The sequence below is a fragment of the Macaca nemestrina genome, chromosome 14, assembly GCF_043159975.1.
Source record: "Macaca nemestrina isolate mMacNem1 chromosome 14, mMacNem.hap1, whole genome shotgun sequence".
NCBI classification, from domain to species: domain Eukaryota; kingdom Metazoa; phylum Chordata; class Mammalia; order Primates; family Cercopithecidae; genus Macaca; species Macaca nemestrina.
The window spans coordinates 47,098,756-47,118,413 of NC_092138.1; the positions used below are offsets into that span (position 1 = coordinate 47,098,756).

Sequence of the window (19,658 nt, forward strand, 5' to 3'; positions counted from 1 at the left end):
GTGTTTATTGCAGCACTATTTACAATAGCAAAGACTTGGAACCAACCCAAATGCCCATCAATGACAGACTGGTTTAAGAAAATGTGGCACATATACACCATGGAATAGTATGCAGCCATAAAAGAGAATGAGTTCATGTCCTTTGCAGGGACATGGATGAAGCTGGAAGCCATCATCCTCAGCAAAGTAACACAGGAACAGAAAACCAACACTGCATGTTCTTACTAATAAGTGGGAGTTGAACAATGAGAACACATGGACACAGGAAGGGGAGCATCATAGACTGAGGCCTGTTGCGGGGCAGGGGGCAAGGGGAGGGAGAGCATTACGACAAATACCTAATTCAATTGGGAGTTAAACCTAGATGATGGTCTGATGGGTGCAGCAAACACCATGGCACGTGTATACCCATGCAACAAACCTTCATGTTCTGCACATGTATCTGAGAACTTAAAGTTAAGAAAAAAAAAGAGTGGGTATCTTTGTCTTGTCTTGTTCCAGTTCTTAAAGGGAATGCTTCCAGGTTTTGCCAGTATGATTGGTATGATGTTGGCTATGGGTTTGCCATAGATGGCTCTTAGTATTTTGGAGTGTGTTCCTTCAATACCTAGTTTGTTGAGAGTTTTTATCATGAAGGGATGTTGGATTTTATCAAAACCTTTTCTATGTCTATTGAGATGATCATATGGTTTTGTTTTTAATTCTATTTTATAATTATTTGAGTTTTCTCTTTTTAAAATCTAATTTATCTAAAGGCGTATCCATTTTTAAAGATCTCTTCCAAAGCCAACTCTTATTTAAAATTTTTTTTCTATTGTTTTGTTATTTAATTAATCACTACTCTAATCCTTCTTACTTCTTTCTTCTGCTAACTTTTGGTTCTATTGTTCTTCTTCTAGTTCTTTCCAGTGTGTAAATTTAGGTTGTTGAGATTTTTCTTCCTTTTTAATGTACTACACACTTACAGCTATAAACTTGCCTCTTACCGTTCCTTTTTCTGCATCACGTAAGTTTTGGTATGTTTTCTCATTTCTATTTGTCTCAAGGTATTTTATAATTTCTTTCATGATCTCTTCTTTGGTCTGTTGTTTAAGAATGTTTTGCATAATTTCAACGTAGATGAAAATTTTCCAGTTTTCCTTCTGTAATTGATTTCTGGTTTTATTACACTGTGATCAGAAAAAATACTTTATATATTTTTAGTATTTTAAAATTTGTTGAGCCTTGTTTTATGGTCTGTCATGGAGAATGTTTCACGAGCCATGAAGATGAACGTATATTCTGTTGTTGTTGAGTGGAATATTCTGTATTATTCTTTTAGTTCCAGTTGTTCTATAGTGTTGTTCTACTCCTCTGTTTCATTATTTATTTTGGTTCCAGACCACCACAATAAAGGGAATACTATAATAAAGTGAGTCATACAAGTGTTTTTGGTTTCTGACTTCATATAATTATATTGTACATTGGTTGTAAGATTTATTTCTGGTTATTTTATGTTTCTTGTTGATATTATAAATGTTTAGTTCTATAGAAAATCATCTGAGCTTTGCACAGTTGTCTTTTATAATCTTGCTCAACTCTAGCTCTAAATGTTTACACTTTGTTTTTGTTTTTTGGTGGAAGATCATATTGGCTACTAATAAGAATGGTTTACTCTTTCTCTTAATATTTATATATTTAATGTCTTTTCTTTTTTTCCTTCTCTTAGTATATTACCTAAAATCCCCAGGACAATTTTAATATAAAACAAATTTGTTCTTGATTTTTGAATGAACATTTCACAATTAATTATCGTATTTGCTGATTTTTGGCATTCATACCAAAGTAAGAAAATTCTTCTGTATTCCTATATTTTTGTTAGTTTTTTGTTTTTGTTTTTAAATCGTAAGATGTTGGATTGTTTTGGGTGATTTTTCTGACTCTATTGGCATGTTCATATTTTTTTTCTTTAATCTCTTAATGTGGTAAATTATATTAATATATTTTCTAATGTTAAGCCATCCTTGTATTTCTGGAACCAAATAATCTCAATAAATTACCCAAATCTTTCTTTAATACTAGTATAGTTTATTTTGGATTTTTGCATTTATATGCCTAAGTGGTATTGCTCTGAAATGTTACTTTTTATGTCCTTCCCTTTCTGACTTGGATAACAGGTCATGCAATTTTCATAAAATGAGTTGAGAACATCCTTGTTAAATTCTTTGTAACGTTTCCCACAAGACGGGGGTTATTCATTTATTGAAATGTTTGTAGGCCTTTCCTTTAAACCTTTAGGACCAGATAAGGTGTTTTTGTGAGTCAGCTTTATATAATTGATTAAATGTGTTGATATATTTTGAATTATCCTTTTGAAATTTTCTATTTTTTCTTTTTTTGAATTTTTAAATTTAGAATGTGTAATATAGTCACATGGCTTAAAACTGAACAATATTTAATGGGAAACAATGAAAAGTTTTACCTTAATTTTGTATTAATATCAAGGGGATTTCCGTCAGAGAGGAATTCTATTTTTGTTTTTTACCTTGGGAGCATGACTTGTGGGGGACCACCATAAGTCATACTCCAGATTTGGGGTTCACTGACCTTCCAAAAATGGAAACCCAGGCTGGAATTCTGTGTGAGGGCTAGCTTTAGGACCACCTGCACTGAGGGGTGCATTTTCCTACTTCGTTTTCTTTCTTCCTTTGCTTAGTATTACAAATGAAGTTCTATTATTTATTCTTGATTCCATTCTGGTAATTTAGGTTTTTCATGAAAAATTATTCTAGGTTTTTATACTTACTGGGAAACTTGCTCATATTTTATACTAATTAAAATGTATGTATTATGTCCACTGGAAGCTGACATTTGGATTATTGTTTTCAGCCTATCTTTCTTGTAGTCTGCTTTATCATGATGAATGGACCCACCATTTACCTCTTTGCTCCCAGGACATATCCCTATGAGAGATCTTTAATTCCTATCTTTATCTTGCAACTCCACAGATACTTATCAACAGGTCCTGTCATTCCTACCTTCAGAATATATTTTAAATTGGACTCTTCACCACCTCTGTTATTACTTGTCAAGACACCATCAGCTTTGGCTGGATTATTTCAATAATTTTTGATTTGGTTTCTCTGTGTCTACTCTTCACGTCAAATAGTAGTTTTTTCACTTTAACTGCCTGATTGTTCCATTTTTGCTTCATAATGTTTGTCTATTTTAGTATATTCTGTATATTTATAGTTCTTTTAAATTGGTTCCATATTTGCATTTCGCTAGGATAGTGTCGCTGCCTTGCCTTGCCTTGCCTTGCCCTGCCTTGCCGTTGCCTTGCCCTTGCCTTGCCCTTGCCTTGCCCTTTCCTTTCCTTTCCTTTCTTTCCCTCCTTCCCTTCCTTCCTCCCTTCCTTCTTTCCTTTCTTTCCTTTGGTGCAGTCTCAGCTCACTGCAACCTCCACCTCCCAGGTTCAAGTGATTCTCCTGCCTTAGCCTCCCGAGTAGCTGGGACTACAGGTGCATGCCACCATGCCTAACTAATTTTTGCACTTTTAGTAGAGACGGGATTTCACCATGTTGGCTAGGATAGTCTCGATCTCTTGCTTTCGTGATTCGCCCGCCTCAACCTCCCGAAGTGCTGGGATTACAGGCATGAGCCACTGCGCCTGGCCGAATAGTGTTTATTTCTGATTGTTCACTTCGTTGACTTTCTTTTTGAAGGTTAGATTTTGAAGGGTTTGTCTTGATGGGAATTACCATTTTCTATTTCTACCCTGGTGTTCGTTTATCCCTTTTAAGCTATTTTGAGGTTCCTGGTACTTTTGGGTACCTCAGTCTGGAGCTAGATCTTCTTTCAAGCCTGAGGCACCTTGTCCCTGCCTGATATTTGGCAGAAATCAGATTGAATCTTGAGATGAGCAGCTTTACAAAGATCTTATCTGTGGTATGTTAAAAAATTTCTTCTTTGTCTCCAGACTATAGTTTTTGGCTTCTTGTAGTTTTTTATTTTTTTTCTTTTGTTCATTTGTTTGTTTGTTTTTAAAATAGTACTTTAAGCTCTAGGGTACATGTGCACAACGTGTAGGTTTGTTACATATGTATACATGTGCCATGTTGGTGTGCTGTACCTGTTAACTTGTCATTTACATTAGGTATATCTCCTAATGCCATCCCTCCCCATTTCTCCACCTATGAGGGGCACTGGTGTGTGATGTTCCCTGCCCTGTGTCCAAGTGTTCTCATTGTTCAGTTCCCACCTATGAGTGAGAACATGTGGTGTTTGGTTTTCTGTCCTTGCGATAGTTTGCTGAGAATGATGGTTTCCAGCTGCATCCATGTCCCTACAAAGGACATGAACTCATCCTTTTTTATGGCTGCATAGTATTCCATGGTGTATATGTGCCCCATTTTCTTAATCCAGTCCATCATTGATGGACATTTGGGTTGATTCCAAGTCTTTGCTATTGTGAATAGTGTGGCAATAAACATACGTGTACATGTGTCTTTATAGCAGCATGATTTATAATTCTTTGCGTGTATGCCCAGTAATGGGATGGCTGGGTCAAATGGTATTTCCAGTTCTAGATCCTTGAGGAATCGCCACAGTGTCTTCCACAATGATTGAACTAGTTTACAGTCCCACCGACAGTGTAAAAACGTTCCTATTTCTCCACATCCTCTCCAGCACCTATTGTTTCCTGACTTTTTAATGATTGCCATTCTAACTGGTGTGAGATGGTATCTCACTGTGGTTTTGATTTGCATTTCTCTGATGGCCAGTGAACATTCCATGGTCATGGATGGGAAGAATCAATATCATGAAAGTGTTCATAATCCCCAAGGTAATTTATAGATTCAGTGCCATCCCCATCAAGCTACCAGTGACTTTCTTCACAGAATTGGAAAAACTACTTTAAAGTTCGTATGGAACCAAAAAAGAGCCCACACTGCCAAGACAATCCTAAGCCAAAAGAACAAAGCTGGAGGCATCACCCTACCTGGCTTTTGGCTTTTTAAGAGTATGAGAGCCCTTCTGTAGTCCCCAGTTTCATTATCTGAGTTTGAATTCTTTCCACTGCTAAGCGTAACAATGCATTTAGTCCTAACTGTCAGTAGTTGAACATCTGCCATCTCTGTATATGTTGGGCACAAAGATAGAGTCACTTTTTAAAAAGGCTTGCTTTCCCACCCTTCCTCCTTCTGCCCTTTCCTTCCCTCTGTCTTCCTCTCCTTCCTCCATCTAATTGTCTGCCTTTGCTGTCTATCTATCATTGTCTTTTTTTGCAGATAAATAGGAATTTCTAGTGCTTTACCTAAAACTTGGTGTTTATGTTTGGAAATAATGAATGTATGGTATTTATGTTGGCATACTTTATTTAGAGAGAGAGAGATATATATATATATATATTTAGTTCTTTGCAAAAGTAATTACAATTAATTTTATATTGTATCTTTAAAACATCTAATTTTTAAATCCTTTCACAATGAAAAAAGATGTAGAGAATGATCAGGAGGAAAAGATCAACTTTCAAGAACTTTAGGTACATTTCACTACAGTCAAGAGAACGGAACATGATCTGAGTCTCAAACTTTGGAAAACTATTTTGATGTCTTTGAAGTACTGTCCTTTCTTCTGTATGTGCACTTCAAACAGAGAAAACAGGGAAATAAGTAAATGTCTATAATTTGTTGTGATTAATATCAAAATAAATGAGTTCTTTTTTGTTCATCTACTGTATTACTTTATTGTACAATAATTTAATAACTAAATGTTTTATACATATCTTCTAGTTTATTTACTTCACATTCTTAGCTTTTATACCAAGAGGCCATGACATTTTTAAGTTTCTGAAAAAAAAATCCGTGACTGGTATAAAAGTTATTGTTTGTGTTAAAATTATTTTAAGTAAGTGAAAAAATTAAAACAGTATTAGTTTTTCTCTGTCATTTTGTAGAATAGTTAAATATAACATGTTTTGTTACATTTAGTATTTATTATGTTTGATTATTGATATAAGCACTCTAATTTTAGGCCTTTGAAGACAATTTAATTGAAGCAAGGAAAGAAGTTGAAGTATCACAGAGTAAATATAATGCTCTATCATTACAGTTGAGTAATAAACAGACTGAACTTATCCAGAAGGATATGGATATTACCCTGGTCAGGCAAGTATATTCAATTTTTAATTTAACATTATAGAAATGTCATTAGTCATTCAGAATGATAGCATTTATACTTATTACTAACACTGTAAGATAATAACTATGTTTTCTATGGTTATATATGTTTGTGCATTGAGAATCTGGAGTTATTTACACTAAATTGAAAAATTGCCTGGGAGAATGAGTGGGTATACAGGATTGGACGAGCATGGTCAAGGGGTACCCTAGTTTCAGTTTTTAACAAGGACATTGTAATGCTTTCATTCATTGTTTTCTTCTAACATTTCTAGCCATGTGTTACATGATACTCATATTGTTACAGTGAACAATAATAACTGAGAAACAAATTTTGACTTTTAATTTTATTATGTTTATATAGTTTCAGTTTGTAAAGCAGTCTTTCTATATCAACATAATTGATTTTATAATACTTTTCATAAAGTTGGATTACTTGAAAAAGTAAGCACGATACACTTGTGTTTCTAAGTGTTTTTTAAAGATGTTAAAACTATTAATTTACTTTATAATTACCTTTTTCAGAAAATAGTATGAGAGAGAATAAATTAAGACAGAACTTTTCCTTGGTTCATAGATCAATATCTGTCTGTCTGTCCACACGCATGAATGGACATGCATGCATATTTGTATGTATGTGTTTATTTATTTTGGTAGCACCAGAGCATGGGATCGAAGGTATGCTTCTAGAGGTATATAATAGACTTTGAATATATAATTTATTTTAATTTAAAACTAAGTGATATATAAATGATGGATACATCTCTGCCATTTTGGTACACATTGGGTGGAGTTCTTTGGTAAAACTTATCTGGGAATTTTCCTTCATGATAGTGGGCATTGGTAAGGGGGTCAAGTTAGTGCTGTTTATCAGGTAGTTTTTATGGTTCCATTGGGTAAAATACAGTTTTGTAAATTTGTGCCATTGTGAATTTAGTTTGGATGAGAAACTGTTTACCATTATTGAAGCCAGTAAAATTAAAATGAATTAGAACATTAACAGATTCCTTGTATCACATTTTAAAAACTTTTTCATCATAAGGGTGAGGAAAAGTATAAACTTCATAGATGACAAACTGGTTGACATATCAGCTCATATTGTAATTATTTTTAAAACAATAGTGAAGTCAGAAAAGTAATTCTAAATAGGAATAGAACCTTAGATTTGGATGAAATTTAAAAATTTTTATTTATTCATGTCCTCTTCCCAATAAGATAGCATACATAGCATTAAGTCTTTCCTTGAAACTTAGTTTAAAAGTTTCTCATGCTTTTCAATACTGCTGTTTTCATTTTATATTGTTTAAATTTTTGAACATTGTTTTACATGTACTTAGTTGGAATTTGCCTTTTTATAATTCCCACCCATTTATTATAGTTTTATTATCTGGAGAATCTCAGAAACAATCTACTCCCTATTCTATAACATAACTCAGTGGTCTTAGACAGTTCTCAGTGACAAAACTTTTTCACTAATTGATCAACGACTCCTATTTCTTACATAAACTCTTCATGTACATGTTTCACAGATGTTATATTTTGGATTACCTTTCTGACTGTTTTCCATATTGTCAATCTTCTTAAAATATAACATCTAGAACCGCATAAGATATTTCAACAAAGACCTTTCCATTTTAGAGTATGATGGCGCTAGGTTATTACAACAAATATGGTGTTCATTCTAGGATATAGTGCAGTGTTAAGGACATGGGATATAACAACTATGTTTTCTTCTACATTTTGCATGAGTTTGTATATTTAAATTTAGTGTATTGCAAGAGCTGTAAGTTATTACAAATAAAGCAAGAATATCCTCACATGCACTTTTTCTTATACAATAGTAAAAGAATAATAGCTAGTGGGCCATGTGTAATTGTAAGAGTTTGATTATAAGGACTCAGAGAGGCATATGGCCTATGTGAATTAATGTAGGAACAAAAAACCAAATACTTCATGTTCTCACTTATAAGTGGGAGCTAAACACTGAGCACCCATCGACATAAACATAGGAGCAGTAGACACTGTGGACTACTAGACGGTGAAGGGAGTGAGGGTGCATGGGTGGAAAATCTACCTGCTGGGTACTATATTTACCACCTGGGTAACAGGATCCATACCCAAACTTCAGCATCAAGCAATAGAGCCAAGTAATAGTACCACACATGTACCCCTTGTATCTAAAATAAAAGCTGAAATTTTGAATAAAAGGATTCACAGAGGAGAAGAATAGTAGCACAAAGTTGGTAGTTTGGAGCAGTGTACTTCGTCTTGAATCCTCATTATAAGTTAGTAGTTGAGATGTCTACAATGTGTCTCCTGAGTTATCTTGTATGAGGATTACTGTTGGATATACTGCGTGTCTTATTTCTTTCATCATTATTTCATTGGGAGAGGGTGGTTATGATATACCAGTCCCAGTTTATTGAATCTATGTTGTAATCAAGACATATAAAGCCATAATTGTGGAAAAAGTGGTCTAGGCACTTTCTTATTTGGATACACTTTTCCACACTGATAAATGATAGAGCCACTGTTTCTGTATGGAGTCCCTTGTTTGAAGTTCATAGTCACTTATATTTTATTGAATATTTGATCCATGTCACCCATTGTGCTAAAGGATATTTTTGTGAACTCTACCTCAAATGATTTTTGCCTAGGTTACAGTATAAATAAGTATATACAGTCATTCCTTGGTATCTGTGGGGGATTGGTTTTAGGCCTCAATATGGATACCAAAATCTATAGATGCTCAAGCCCCTTACATAAAATGGCAATATTTGCACATAACTTATGTGCATCCTCCTGTATACTTCAAATCTTTAGATTACTTCTATTAATAATATCAAATATAATGTAAATCCTATGTAAATAGTTGTTATACTGTATTTTTTGTTTGTATTATTTTGTTGTTATATTTTTAAAATTATTGTTTTTGATCTATTGTTGGCTGAATTTGTGGAAGCAGAAACCACAGATATGGAAGTCCAACTCTATGCATATATTATGATGTACATGTCTGTAATCTATATAGAGCATATGGATATATTTACCTAGCTATGGCATAAAAAAGGATAACTGATTAAATTGCCTAACCAAAACTTTTGCCTGAATAAGTAATGGTTCTACAATTGAGGTGAGAATTTTTGTTAGAAATTGAGTCAAGACAGTGCAGTCATAATTTTGGTTCAGAAAATTTTCAGACAGAATCCTGAAATTGGATTAATACATCTGGATTGCTGGTTTTCTCAGATGCTTAGCAGAAGCAAGTGAGTTTTCTTTGGAGAATGATAAAATAATCTGGACTTAAATTATATCTAAAGTTTTACAAAGTAAGGTCTAGCACATAGTCAGAAATAACAAGTATGTAGTAAGGAAAGAAGAATAAAAAGATACAAGACCTAGAAATGAAAGCAGAAATCCTAGTTATTTGCTAAAACATGATTAATTCACGTAGATAACCCAAAATAATTTATATATAGTTTAATAAGTTTATCATGCTTGGTGGATACATGGTCAGTATATAAAACTTAATTGCATTTTTATACCAGCAAAACATATTAGGAAATAAACTTAAGAAGAATTTACAATATTACTGGAGGTATGAAAAGCAAATCTAATGAAAAATGTGTGTTACCTCTATTCAGAGAATCCTACAAACATTGAGAAAAATAAAAGATCTAATATGTTCAGGGAAATAACAAAGTTCATGGTTTGGAAGACTCACTATGATAAAGATACCAGTTCTCTCTGAATAGATAATAGATTCAGAAAATACTGACCATGGATTATCAACAACAGGAAACCATTACCACCCTTAGCCAGAAGGGACAAGAATTAGTATCCTGTGACAGAAGCTGCCCAATAAGAGCAATAACCTTAGACAGAGGAACACAGGCACTATCAAACTGTGGCTCAGCAGAGAGTGAGCTGGGTAAATAAATATCCGGACCTCTTTCTCCTTTACCCTGGAATCACCAGCTAGTGCCTTCAACTGATGAAATTCAGTCAGAGTCAGAAAACAAGGAGCAGTATAATCTAGTCTTTAGAGAGATTGGTCTCTTAGGCTAAACAGAGTAGAGATGATGAAGATTGGCCCATTCTCAGTTACTACTCTTCTTCAGAGCTTTTCTGGCCATTATTCCCTGTTAGTCTTTGCACATAAACTTTAGAGTAAACTTGCTTATTTTTTCTTGGCATATTATTAGCACATAAAATTTACAATAATCTAAGGAGAATTGACATCTTTATGGTGTTCAGTCTTCTTGTCCCAGAGTGTGGTGTGTCATTTCATTTGTTTCAGTCTACCTCTGTGTCTTTCCTCATACAGGTTTTGAACATTTCTCATTAAATTTATTCCTAGCTCTTTCTTGTTTCTTGTTACTATTTTAAATGTAATTTTCCCTTCCCATATAGTTTTCAAATGATTTTTCTTTTATTGCATATAGTTTTACTGTGCAGTTGTTTTGGTGGATAAAAATTAGTTGTTTTATTTTTACTATGAATTGTGCTATAGTTATTTTGGTACAAATGATAAACGTGAATTATATAAAAATAAATACATGCAGTACAGAAAAGTATAAGGAAGGTAAAAGAAAACAATTACACTAAAAATGTATCCCTAGAGAAATAATAGCCATAAAATTTTGTGATCATTGTTCTAGATTTTTCTCAGTCCCTATTTATAAATTGAAGATTGAGTAGACAGACATTTTTAAATAAAAGGGACTATATTGCACATGCTCTTTTGATAACTAATAATTTTAGTTTTTTTTTCATATAATGAAACAATAAGGCTCTCTGTGAACTTGAGGAGATTATTACATCTTAGATAATTAGTTTTTCTCTATAAGGAACACTATCTTTCTAAAACTAAGAACAAACTGATATGAAAAACCTTGGAGATTCATGATTTTTTTTTAAACTACATTTCATCTCTAGTTGATTTTGGCACTCTGCTCTACATACTCTGGAAATGAGCACATAAATTCAACCATTTTGACTCCCTCCAATTTGTATCTTAAGAATTATAGCATTTATCTCCTCTTGTATAACCACAGTGAACACAGATGTTTAGGCATAATTCTATATAGTACTTCAGTGTTCATCACTAAACTTTTTACTCTTGATTTGTTCATTCAATACTGTTTGTTTTGATTCATCTCATGGGCCCGTTTTTACCAGGGCTTTCCCTATTGCTACCATATGCTTTCTGCCCCTGTTGGCATCCAATTTAGTCATGTGACTTATTTTGGCCAGTGAAATGAGAGTCTTTGCAAATGCTTTAAAGGAGCCATTGTTTGATTTGCCTTTGCTTTTCACCTTTTTCCAGGAGAATAGCCTATTTCCACTACAGTCTGATGCTCCAGTTTGGGTCTTAGAATAGAGAAAAGCAAATGTAATGTGAACAAGCCATAGATCTTTGTTTTTGGAAGGTATCAGGTTTTTTTTTTTTTTTTTTTTTTATTGCAGAATATGTAGAGAAGCTCTTCAAAACCCTCTGTTAGTGTTTCCTATCAAACCTGGTCTTTAAAGGGATATTCCTAATTTAATCACATGGCCTACTTACAGCATCACTGATATGGTTTGAATATTTGTCCCATCCAAAGTTAATGTTCAAATTTAATCCTCAGTGTGGCAGAATTCGAACATTGGGACTTTAAGAGGCCATTGGGTCATGAGGGCTCTGCCCTCATGAATGAATTAATCCATTCTCATGAATGAATTAATCCACTTAGGTATTAATGGGTTATTATGGGAATGCGACTGTTGGCCTTATAAGAGGAAGAGAGACCTGAGTTAGTATGCTCAGCCTCTTCGCCATATGATGTCTGGCACTGCCTCAGGACTCTGCATAGAGTCCCCACGAGGAAGAAGGCTCTCAGCAGATGGAACCCTTCAACCTTGGACTTCTGTAAGAATAACTGTAAGAAATAAATTCATTTTTCTTTGTAAATTATCCAGTTTTAGGGTTTCTGTTGTAACTAACAAAAATGGGCTAAAACAATCACTGGTAAATGAAAGATTGTTAGGTTTATATTTCAGCAGTACAATAATATTCTACACAACTTAATATCCTTCATGAGATGGGAAGAAGTATTGTTGGTTGTCAGCATCTTCTCTTTCAGCTAACCTAGATTTTCCTTAATCCTCTTTCATCTGTATCTAGAGGAGCTTCTCAAGTTTGAACGTAACAATTTTATGTTTCATAACTTTGATTTTGCTTGTAACTACTCTCATTATGGATTTAAAGCTGTGATGGCATTTTGTTTTCTTTGTATCAATTCTTTTTTATCTTTTTCATTTCATTCATTCAACAACTGTTTTCACAGAGCCTGAGTCAGGGATTACATACTGATTACTTGGGAGATTCACTTCCAGTACAGAGTGGGCAAAAGAACAAGAATCTGAGGCAGGGAAGGATAAAAAGTAATTTGGGGTAATGCATTGTTGTTCTGGCCATTGCTTCATGATAAACCATGAAGACATCAAGTCACTGACTTAGCCACTCAAGAACTGAGAAACCATGCCGTAGAGCAAGCCATCAGATGGAAGAAGATAATTTATCTCTCTGGTTTCCTTTTGTGTTTTGTCTTCCGGTTTGTTGCTCATACTACCCCTGTATAGTAGCATTGTTTATCCCAGTCTGGAAATGGTAAACGGAGAAAAAGACTGTAGGCATGCAGCTCGTTATCCTCCCGTGATGGAGTCATATGAACTGTATATATTTGGTAGGCTGATGTATCTATTAGTAGGCTGAGGCAGAAAAATGGACTCAAAATTCTAGTAGCTAGCTGAGGTTGAATCTCAAAAGATGTATGTGTCCCATACAACAACAAATACTTAATAAGAGACAGGAACTGTCCTAGGTGCTCTGTTTATAGCAGTGAACAAGAAAGTTCCTGCCCTCACAGAGATGTCCTTACATCTTGGCTTTCTATTGGTATTTCACAGGGGAATGATGGCTTACTTTTTGTACTTCACTCTTCTTCTAAGTTCTTATGTTACTCCTACTGAGAAGTATATTCTTCCTCTGAGTATGCACAATTACATTTCATTTTTCTTAATTTTATTCCCCCTATCCCTTTAGATGTCCTGTTTTTCTTTTTTTAAAAAATTTAATTTTGTTTCAAGTTCTAGGATACATGTGCAGGTTTGTTACATAGTAAATACGTGCCATGGTGGTTTGCAGCACCTATCAATCTTATCACCTAGGTATTAAGCCCCACATATGTTAGCTGTTTATCCTGATGCTCTCCCTCCCCACACACACCACCCTCCCCACTGACAGGCCCCAGTGTGTATTTTTCCTCTATCTATATCCATGTATTCTCATTGGTCAGCTCCCACTACATGCAGTGTTTAGATCTGTGTTCCTGTGTTAGTTTGCTGGCGATAATGGCTTCCAGCTCCATCTATGTCCCTGCAAAGGACATGATCTCGTTGCTTTTTATGGCTGCATCATATTCCATGTTGTATATGTACCACATTTTCTCTATCCAGTCTGTCTTTGATGGCATTTGGGTTGATTTGATGTCTTTGCTATTGTGAATAGTGCTGCAGTGAACATAACACGTGTATGTATCTTTATAATAGAATGATTTATATTCTTTTTGGTATATACCCAGTAATGGGATTGCTGGGTCAAATGGTGTTTCTGGTTCTAGGTCTTTGAGGAATCGCCGCACTGTCTTCCACAATGGTTGCACTAATATACATTCCCACCAGCAGTGTAAAAGCGTTCCTGTTTCTCCACAGCCTCACTAGAATCTGTTGTTCCTCGACCTTTTTTTTTTTTTTTTTTTTTTTTTGGAGATGGAGTCTCGCTCTGTCACCAGGCTGGAGTGCAGTGGAGCGATCTCGGCTCACTGCAACTTATGCCTTCCCAGTTCAAGCAATTCATATGTCTCAGTCTCCTGAGTAGCTGGGACTACAGGTGTGTGCCACCATGCCCAGCTAGTTTTTGTATTTTTAGTAGAGATGGGGTTTCACCATGTTGGCCAGGATGGTCTCGATCTCTTGACTTTGTGATCCACCTACCTCGGCCCCCTGAAGTACTGGGATTACAGGAGTGAGACACCGTGCCTGGCTGACTTCTTAATAATATCTATTCTCACTGGTGTGTGATGGTATCTTATTGTGGTTTTGATTTGCATTTCTCTAATGATCAGTGATGTTGAGCTTTTTTTCATGTTTGTTGGCATCATAAATGTCTTCTTTTGAGAAGTGTCTATTCATGTCCTTTGCCCACTTTTTAATGGGGTTGTTTGTTTTTTTCTGGTAAATTTGTTTAAGTTCCTTGTAGATTCTGGATATTAGCCCTTTGTCAGATGGATGGATTGCAGAAATTTTCTCCCATTATGTAGGTTGCCTGTTCACTTGATGCTAGTTTCTTTTGCTGTGCAGAAGCTCTTTAGTTTAGTTAGATAGCATTTGTCCATTTTTGCTTTTGTTACAATTGCTTTTGATGTTTTTGTCATGAAATCTTTGCCTGTGCCTATATCCTGAATGGTTGGATGAGATTTCCTTCTAGGATTTTTATACTTTTGGGTTTTACATTTAATGAGTCTTTAACCTATCTTGAATTAATTTTTGTATAAGGTGTAAGGATGGGGTCCAGTTTCAGTTTTCTGCTTATGGCTAGCCAGCTTTCCCAGCAGCATTTATTAAATAGGGGATCCTTTTCCCATTGCTTGTTTTTGTCAGGTTTGTCAAAGATCAGATGGTTGTAGATTTGCGGTCTTATTTCTGAGATCTCTATTCTGTTCTTTTGGTCCATGTGTCTATTTTTGTACCAGTACCAGGTTGTTTTGCTTACTGTTGCCCTGTAGTATCGTTTAAAGTTGGGTGGTGTGATGCCGCTGGCTTTGTTCTTTTTGCTTAGGATTGTCTTGGCTATACCGGCTCCTTTTTGGTTCCATATGAATTTTAATGTAGTTTTTTCTAAAACTGTGAAGAATGTTAATGGTAGTTTAATGGGAATAGCATTGAATCTATAAATTACTTTGGGCAGTATGGCCATTTTCATGATATTGATTCTTTCTATCCATGATGGAATGTTTTTTCATTTGTTTTTGCCCTCTCTTATTTCCTTGAGCAGTGGTTTGTAGTTCTCCTTGAAGAGGTCCTTCACTCCTTCACTTCCCTTGTTAGCTGTATTCCTAGGCATTTTATTCTTTTTGTAGCATTTGTGAATGGGAGTTCATTCATGATTGGGCTTTCTGCTTGTCTATTGTTGGTGTTTGGGAATGGTTGTGATTTTTGCAATTCATTTTGTATCCTGAGACTTTGCTGAAGTTGCATATCAATTTAGAAAACTTTTGGTCTGTCACAATGGCGTTTTCTAGATATAGAATCATGTCATCTGCAGACAGAGACAGTTTGACTTCCTCTCTTCCCGTTTGAATACCTTTTGTTTTTTTGTCTTGCCTGACTGCCGTGGCCAGAACTTCCAATACTATGTTCAATAGAAGTGGTGAGAGAGGGCAACCTTGTCTTGTGCCAGTTTTCAAGGGAAATGCTTCCAGCTTTTGCCCATTCAGTATGATATTGGCTGTGGGTTTGTCATAAATGGCTCTTATTATTTTTAGGTATGTTCAGTCAATACCTAGTTTATTGAGAGTTTTTAACATGAAGGGATGTTGAATTTTATCGAAGGCCTTTTCTGTGTCTGTTGAGATAATCGTGTTTTTTTGTCTTTAGTTCTGTTTATGTGATGAATTAGATTTATTGATTTGTGTATGTTGAACCAGCCTTGCATTCTGGGGATGAAGCTGACTTGATCGTAGTGGATAAGCTTTATGAATGTGCTGCTGTATTCAGTTTGCCAGTATTTTATTGAGGATTTTGTTTGATTGTTTTTGTTTGAGACAGAGTTTTGCTCTTGTTGCCCAGGATGGAGTGCAATGGCATGACCTTGGTTCACTACAACCTCCACCTCCCAGTTATTAAATTTCCCTCTTAACACTGCTGTAGCTGCATCCCAGAGACTCTGTGTGTTGTCTCTTTGTTCTCATTGGTTTCAAAGAACTTCTTGATTTCTGCCTTAATTTCATTATTTACCCAGGAGTCATTCAGGAGCAGGTTGTTCATTTTCCATGTAGTTTTGTGTTTTCAGTGGGTTTCTTTATCTTGAGTTATAATTTGATTGTGCTGTTTTCTGAGAGCCTGTTATGATTTCAGTTCTTTTGTATTTGCTGAGGAGTGTTTTACTTACAAGTACGTGATCGATTTTACAGTAAGTGCTGTGTGTCGCCAAGAAGAATATATATTCTGTTGTTTTTGGGTAGAGAGTTCTGTAGATATTTATCAGGTCCACTTGATCCAGAGCTGAGTTCACGTCCCAAGTATCCTTATTAATTTCGTCTTGATGATCTGTCTAATAATGACAGTGGGGTGATAAGTCTCCCACTATTATTGTGTGGGAGTCTAAGTGTCTTTGTAGGTCTCTAAGAGCTTGTTTTATAAATCTGGGTGCTCCTGTATTAGGTGCATATATATTTAGGATAGTTAGCTCTTCTCATTGAATTGAACCCTTTACCATTACGTAATGCCCCCTTTGTCTTTTCTGATCTCTGTTGGTTTAAACTCTGTTTTGTCAGAAACTAGGATTGCAGATCTTGCTTTTTTCTGCTTTCCATTTGCTTGGTATATTTTCCTCCATTCCTTTATTTTGAGCCTATGTGTGTCTTTGCATGTGAGATGGGTCTCTTAAATCCAGCACACTGATGTGTCTTGACTCTATCCAGCTTGCCATTCTGTGTCTTTTAATTGGGGGCATTTAGCCCATTTACATTTAAGGTTAATATTGTTATCTGTGAATTTGATCCTGTTATGATGGTAGCTGGTTATTTATCAGACTTAGTGATGTAGTTGCTTTTTAGTGTCATTGGTCTTTGTACTTCAGTGTGTTTTTGCAGTGGCTAGTAGTGGTTTTTCCTTTTGATATTTAGTGCTTCCTTCAGGAGCTCTTGCGAGGTATGCCTGGTGGTGACTAATTCCCTCAGCAGTTGCTTGTCTGAAAAGGATTTTATTTTTCCTTAGCTTATGAAGCTTAGTTTGGCTGGATATGAAATTCTGGGTTGGAAATCCTTTTCTTTAAGAATGTTGAATATTGGCCCCCAATCTCTTCTCGCATGTAGGGTTTCTGCTGAGAAGTTTGCTGTTAGTCTAATGGGTTTCCCTTTGTAGGTGACCTCACCTTTCTCTCTGGCTGCTGTTAACATTTTTTTCCCTTCATTTTGACCTTGGTGAATTTGATGATTATGTGTCTTAGGGCTGATCATCTCATGGAGTATCTTACTGGGGTTCTTTGGATTTCGTGAATTTGAATATTTGCCTGTCAGGTTAGGGAAGTTCTCCTAGATGATATCGTGAAGTATGTTTTCCACCTTGGTTCTATTCTCCCCATCTCTTTCAGGTAGCCCAGTCAGTTATAGGTTCGGTATTTCTACATAATCCCAAAGTTCATGGAGGTTTTGTTTGTTTCTTTTCATTCTTTTTTCTCTCATCTTGTCTGCCTGTCTTATTTCAGCAAGATAGTCTTTAAGTTCTGAAATTCTTTCCTCTGCTTGGTCAGCTTGGCTGTTGATACTTGTTGCATTGTGATGTTCTCAGGTTGTGTTTTTCAACTCCCTTAGGTTATTTATGTTCTTTTCAAACCGATTTTTCTGGTTAACAGCTCCTGTAATGTTTTATCATGGTTCTTAGCTTCTTTGTATTGGGTTAGAACATGCTCCTTTAGCTCTCTAAGTTCATTAGTACCCACCTTCTGAGGCCTACTTGTGTCAGTTCATCCATCTCTGCCTCTGCCCAGTTCTGTGCATTTCCTGGAGAGGTATTATGATCATATGGAGAAGAGGCATTTTGACTTTTTGAGTTTTCATTGTTTTTTCATTGATTCTTTCTCATCTTTGTGAGTTTATCTAGCTTTGATCTTTCAGTTTGCAAGGACCTTTTTGTTGGATGGTGTTATTGTTGCTTTCTGTTTGTTTGTTTTTCTTTTAACAGTCAGGCCCCTCTTCCATAGGGCTTCTGTGGTTTGCTGGGGGTCATTCCAGAACCTATTCACTTGGGTCCCTTCTGCACCTGGAGGTATCACCAGTGGAAGATGCAGAATAGCAAAGATGGCTGCCTGCTCCTTCCTCTGGCTGGGATCTTTGTCCCAGAGGGGCACCAACCTGATGCCAACAGGAATGCTCCTGTTTAAGGTGTCTGGCAACCCCTATTGGGAATCTCACCCAGTCTGGAGGCAGGGGATCTGGGACGTGCTTAATGAAGCATTCTGGCTGCCCCTTGGCAGAGCAGGTGTGCTGTGCTGTGGGGAATCCCACTCATCTGGACTGCCCGGATTCCTCCGAGCTAGCAGGGGGAAAGTCTAAGTCTGCTAATCTGTGAAGACTGTGGCCACCTCTCCCACTAGAGGCTCAGTCCCAGGGACATCAGAGTTCTGTCCCTAAACCCCTGGCTGCAGTTGCCAAAATTCCTGCAGGAAGGCCCCACCCAGTGAGGAGGGATGGGTTAGGGTTCCACCTGAAGAGGCAGTCTGGCCATGATCTGCCATAGCCATAGCCACTGTGTGTGCTGTGGGGAATTCCGTCTGGGTCCAAACCATGTAGTCTTCCTGGCACTGGCAGGGGAAGATTGGCAGACTGGAGCTGCAGTGATGGCTGTCACCCCTTGCCCCTGCTCCCCAGGAACTCAGGCATCTTAGGCAGCAGGCAGCCGCAGTGATGATCCACTAGGAAGTTGGTAGCTGTAGGTAGTCGCCAACTCATTGGCTGCTGAGAGGCCACCAAGAGGCTGCCGAGAATCTGGACAGCTCTGCACTTGGGACCCAAGGCCCTGGTGGCATGGGCTCACGAGGGGGATCTTCTGATCTGTGGGTAGCACAGATCCATGGAAAACATGTGGTTTCCCAGGCAGAGTAGCTCCATCACTCACCATTTCCCTTGACTGGTGGTAGGAGCTCCCCTTACCCTGTGTGGCTCTCAGGTGGGCCGTTGCACCACCCTGCTTTTCCTTGCTCTCTGTGGGTTGTGCCAGCTGCCTAGTCAGTACCAATGAGAGAACTTGGATACCTCAGTTGCCAGTGCAGGATTCACTCATTGTTTTCGTTCTTTTTGGTGGGGGGCCTCCGACCACAGCTGTTTCTAGTCGACCATCTTGGCCCACCCTGTTTTTCTTTACTTATTTTCAAATGAGGAAAGGTGTAGACAAATTCATTGCTTTCCGCTGGTTCAGATGTGTGAGTTTTGTGAGCTTTGCTTGCTTTTTATATTTGCAACATTGGTGTACATACCATCACTTCTACTTTTCTGAGGGTGGTGTGGGGAGATAGAGAGAAATAAACATATCTGCATAGTATAAGATTATACTTCATTTCCACTTATTGAGAGCATGCCCAGAAAATAGTATGAGATAGTAGAGAAAAATGTACTTTTTCCCAGGTTGATTTTTAATTTGCAAAGCATCATAATAGTATGAGCATCTCCCTACCCT

General features: G+C 36.6%; 1 protein-coding gene across 3 annotated transcripts in view; it reads left to right on the forward strand.

Moving 5' to 3' along the window:
• The window catches only part of LOC105489076 (centlein), a 514,234-nt gene that overhangs the window by 278,601 nt on the left and 215,975 nt on the right, over positions 1-19,658 (forward strand). For all 3 annotated transcript variants that reach the window (XM_071077831.1, XM_071077829.1, XM_071077830.1), the window contains exon 6: positions 6,016-6,153. In XM_071077831.1, coding sequence (XP_070933932.1) covers positions 6,016-6,153 — 138 coding nt within the window. The remainder of the gene's footprint in view (positions 1-6,015; positions 6,154-19,658) is intronic.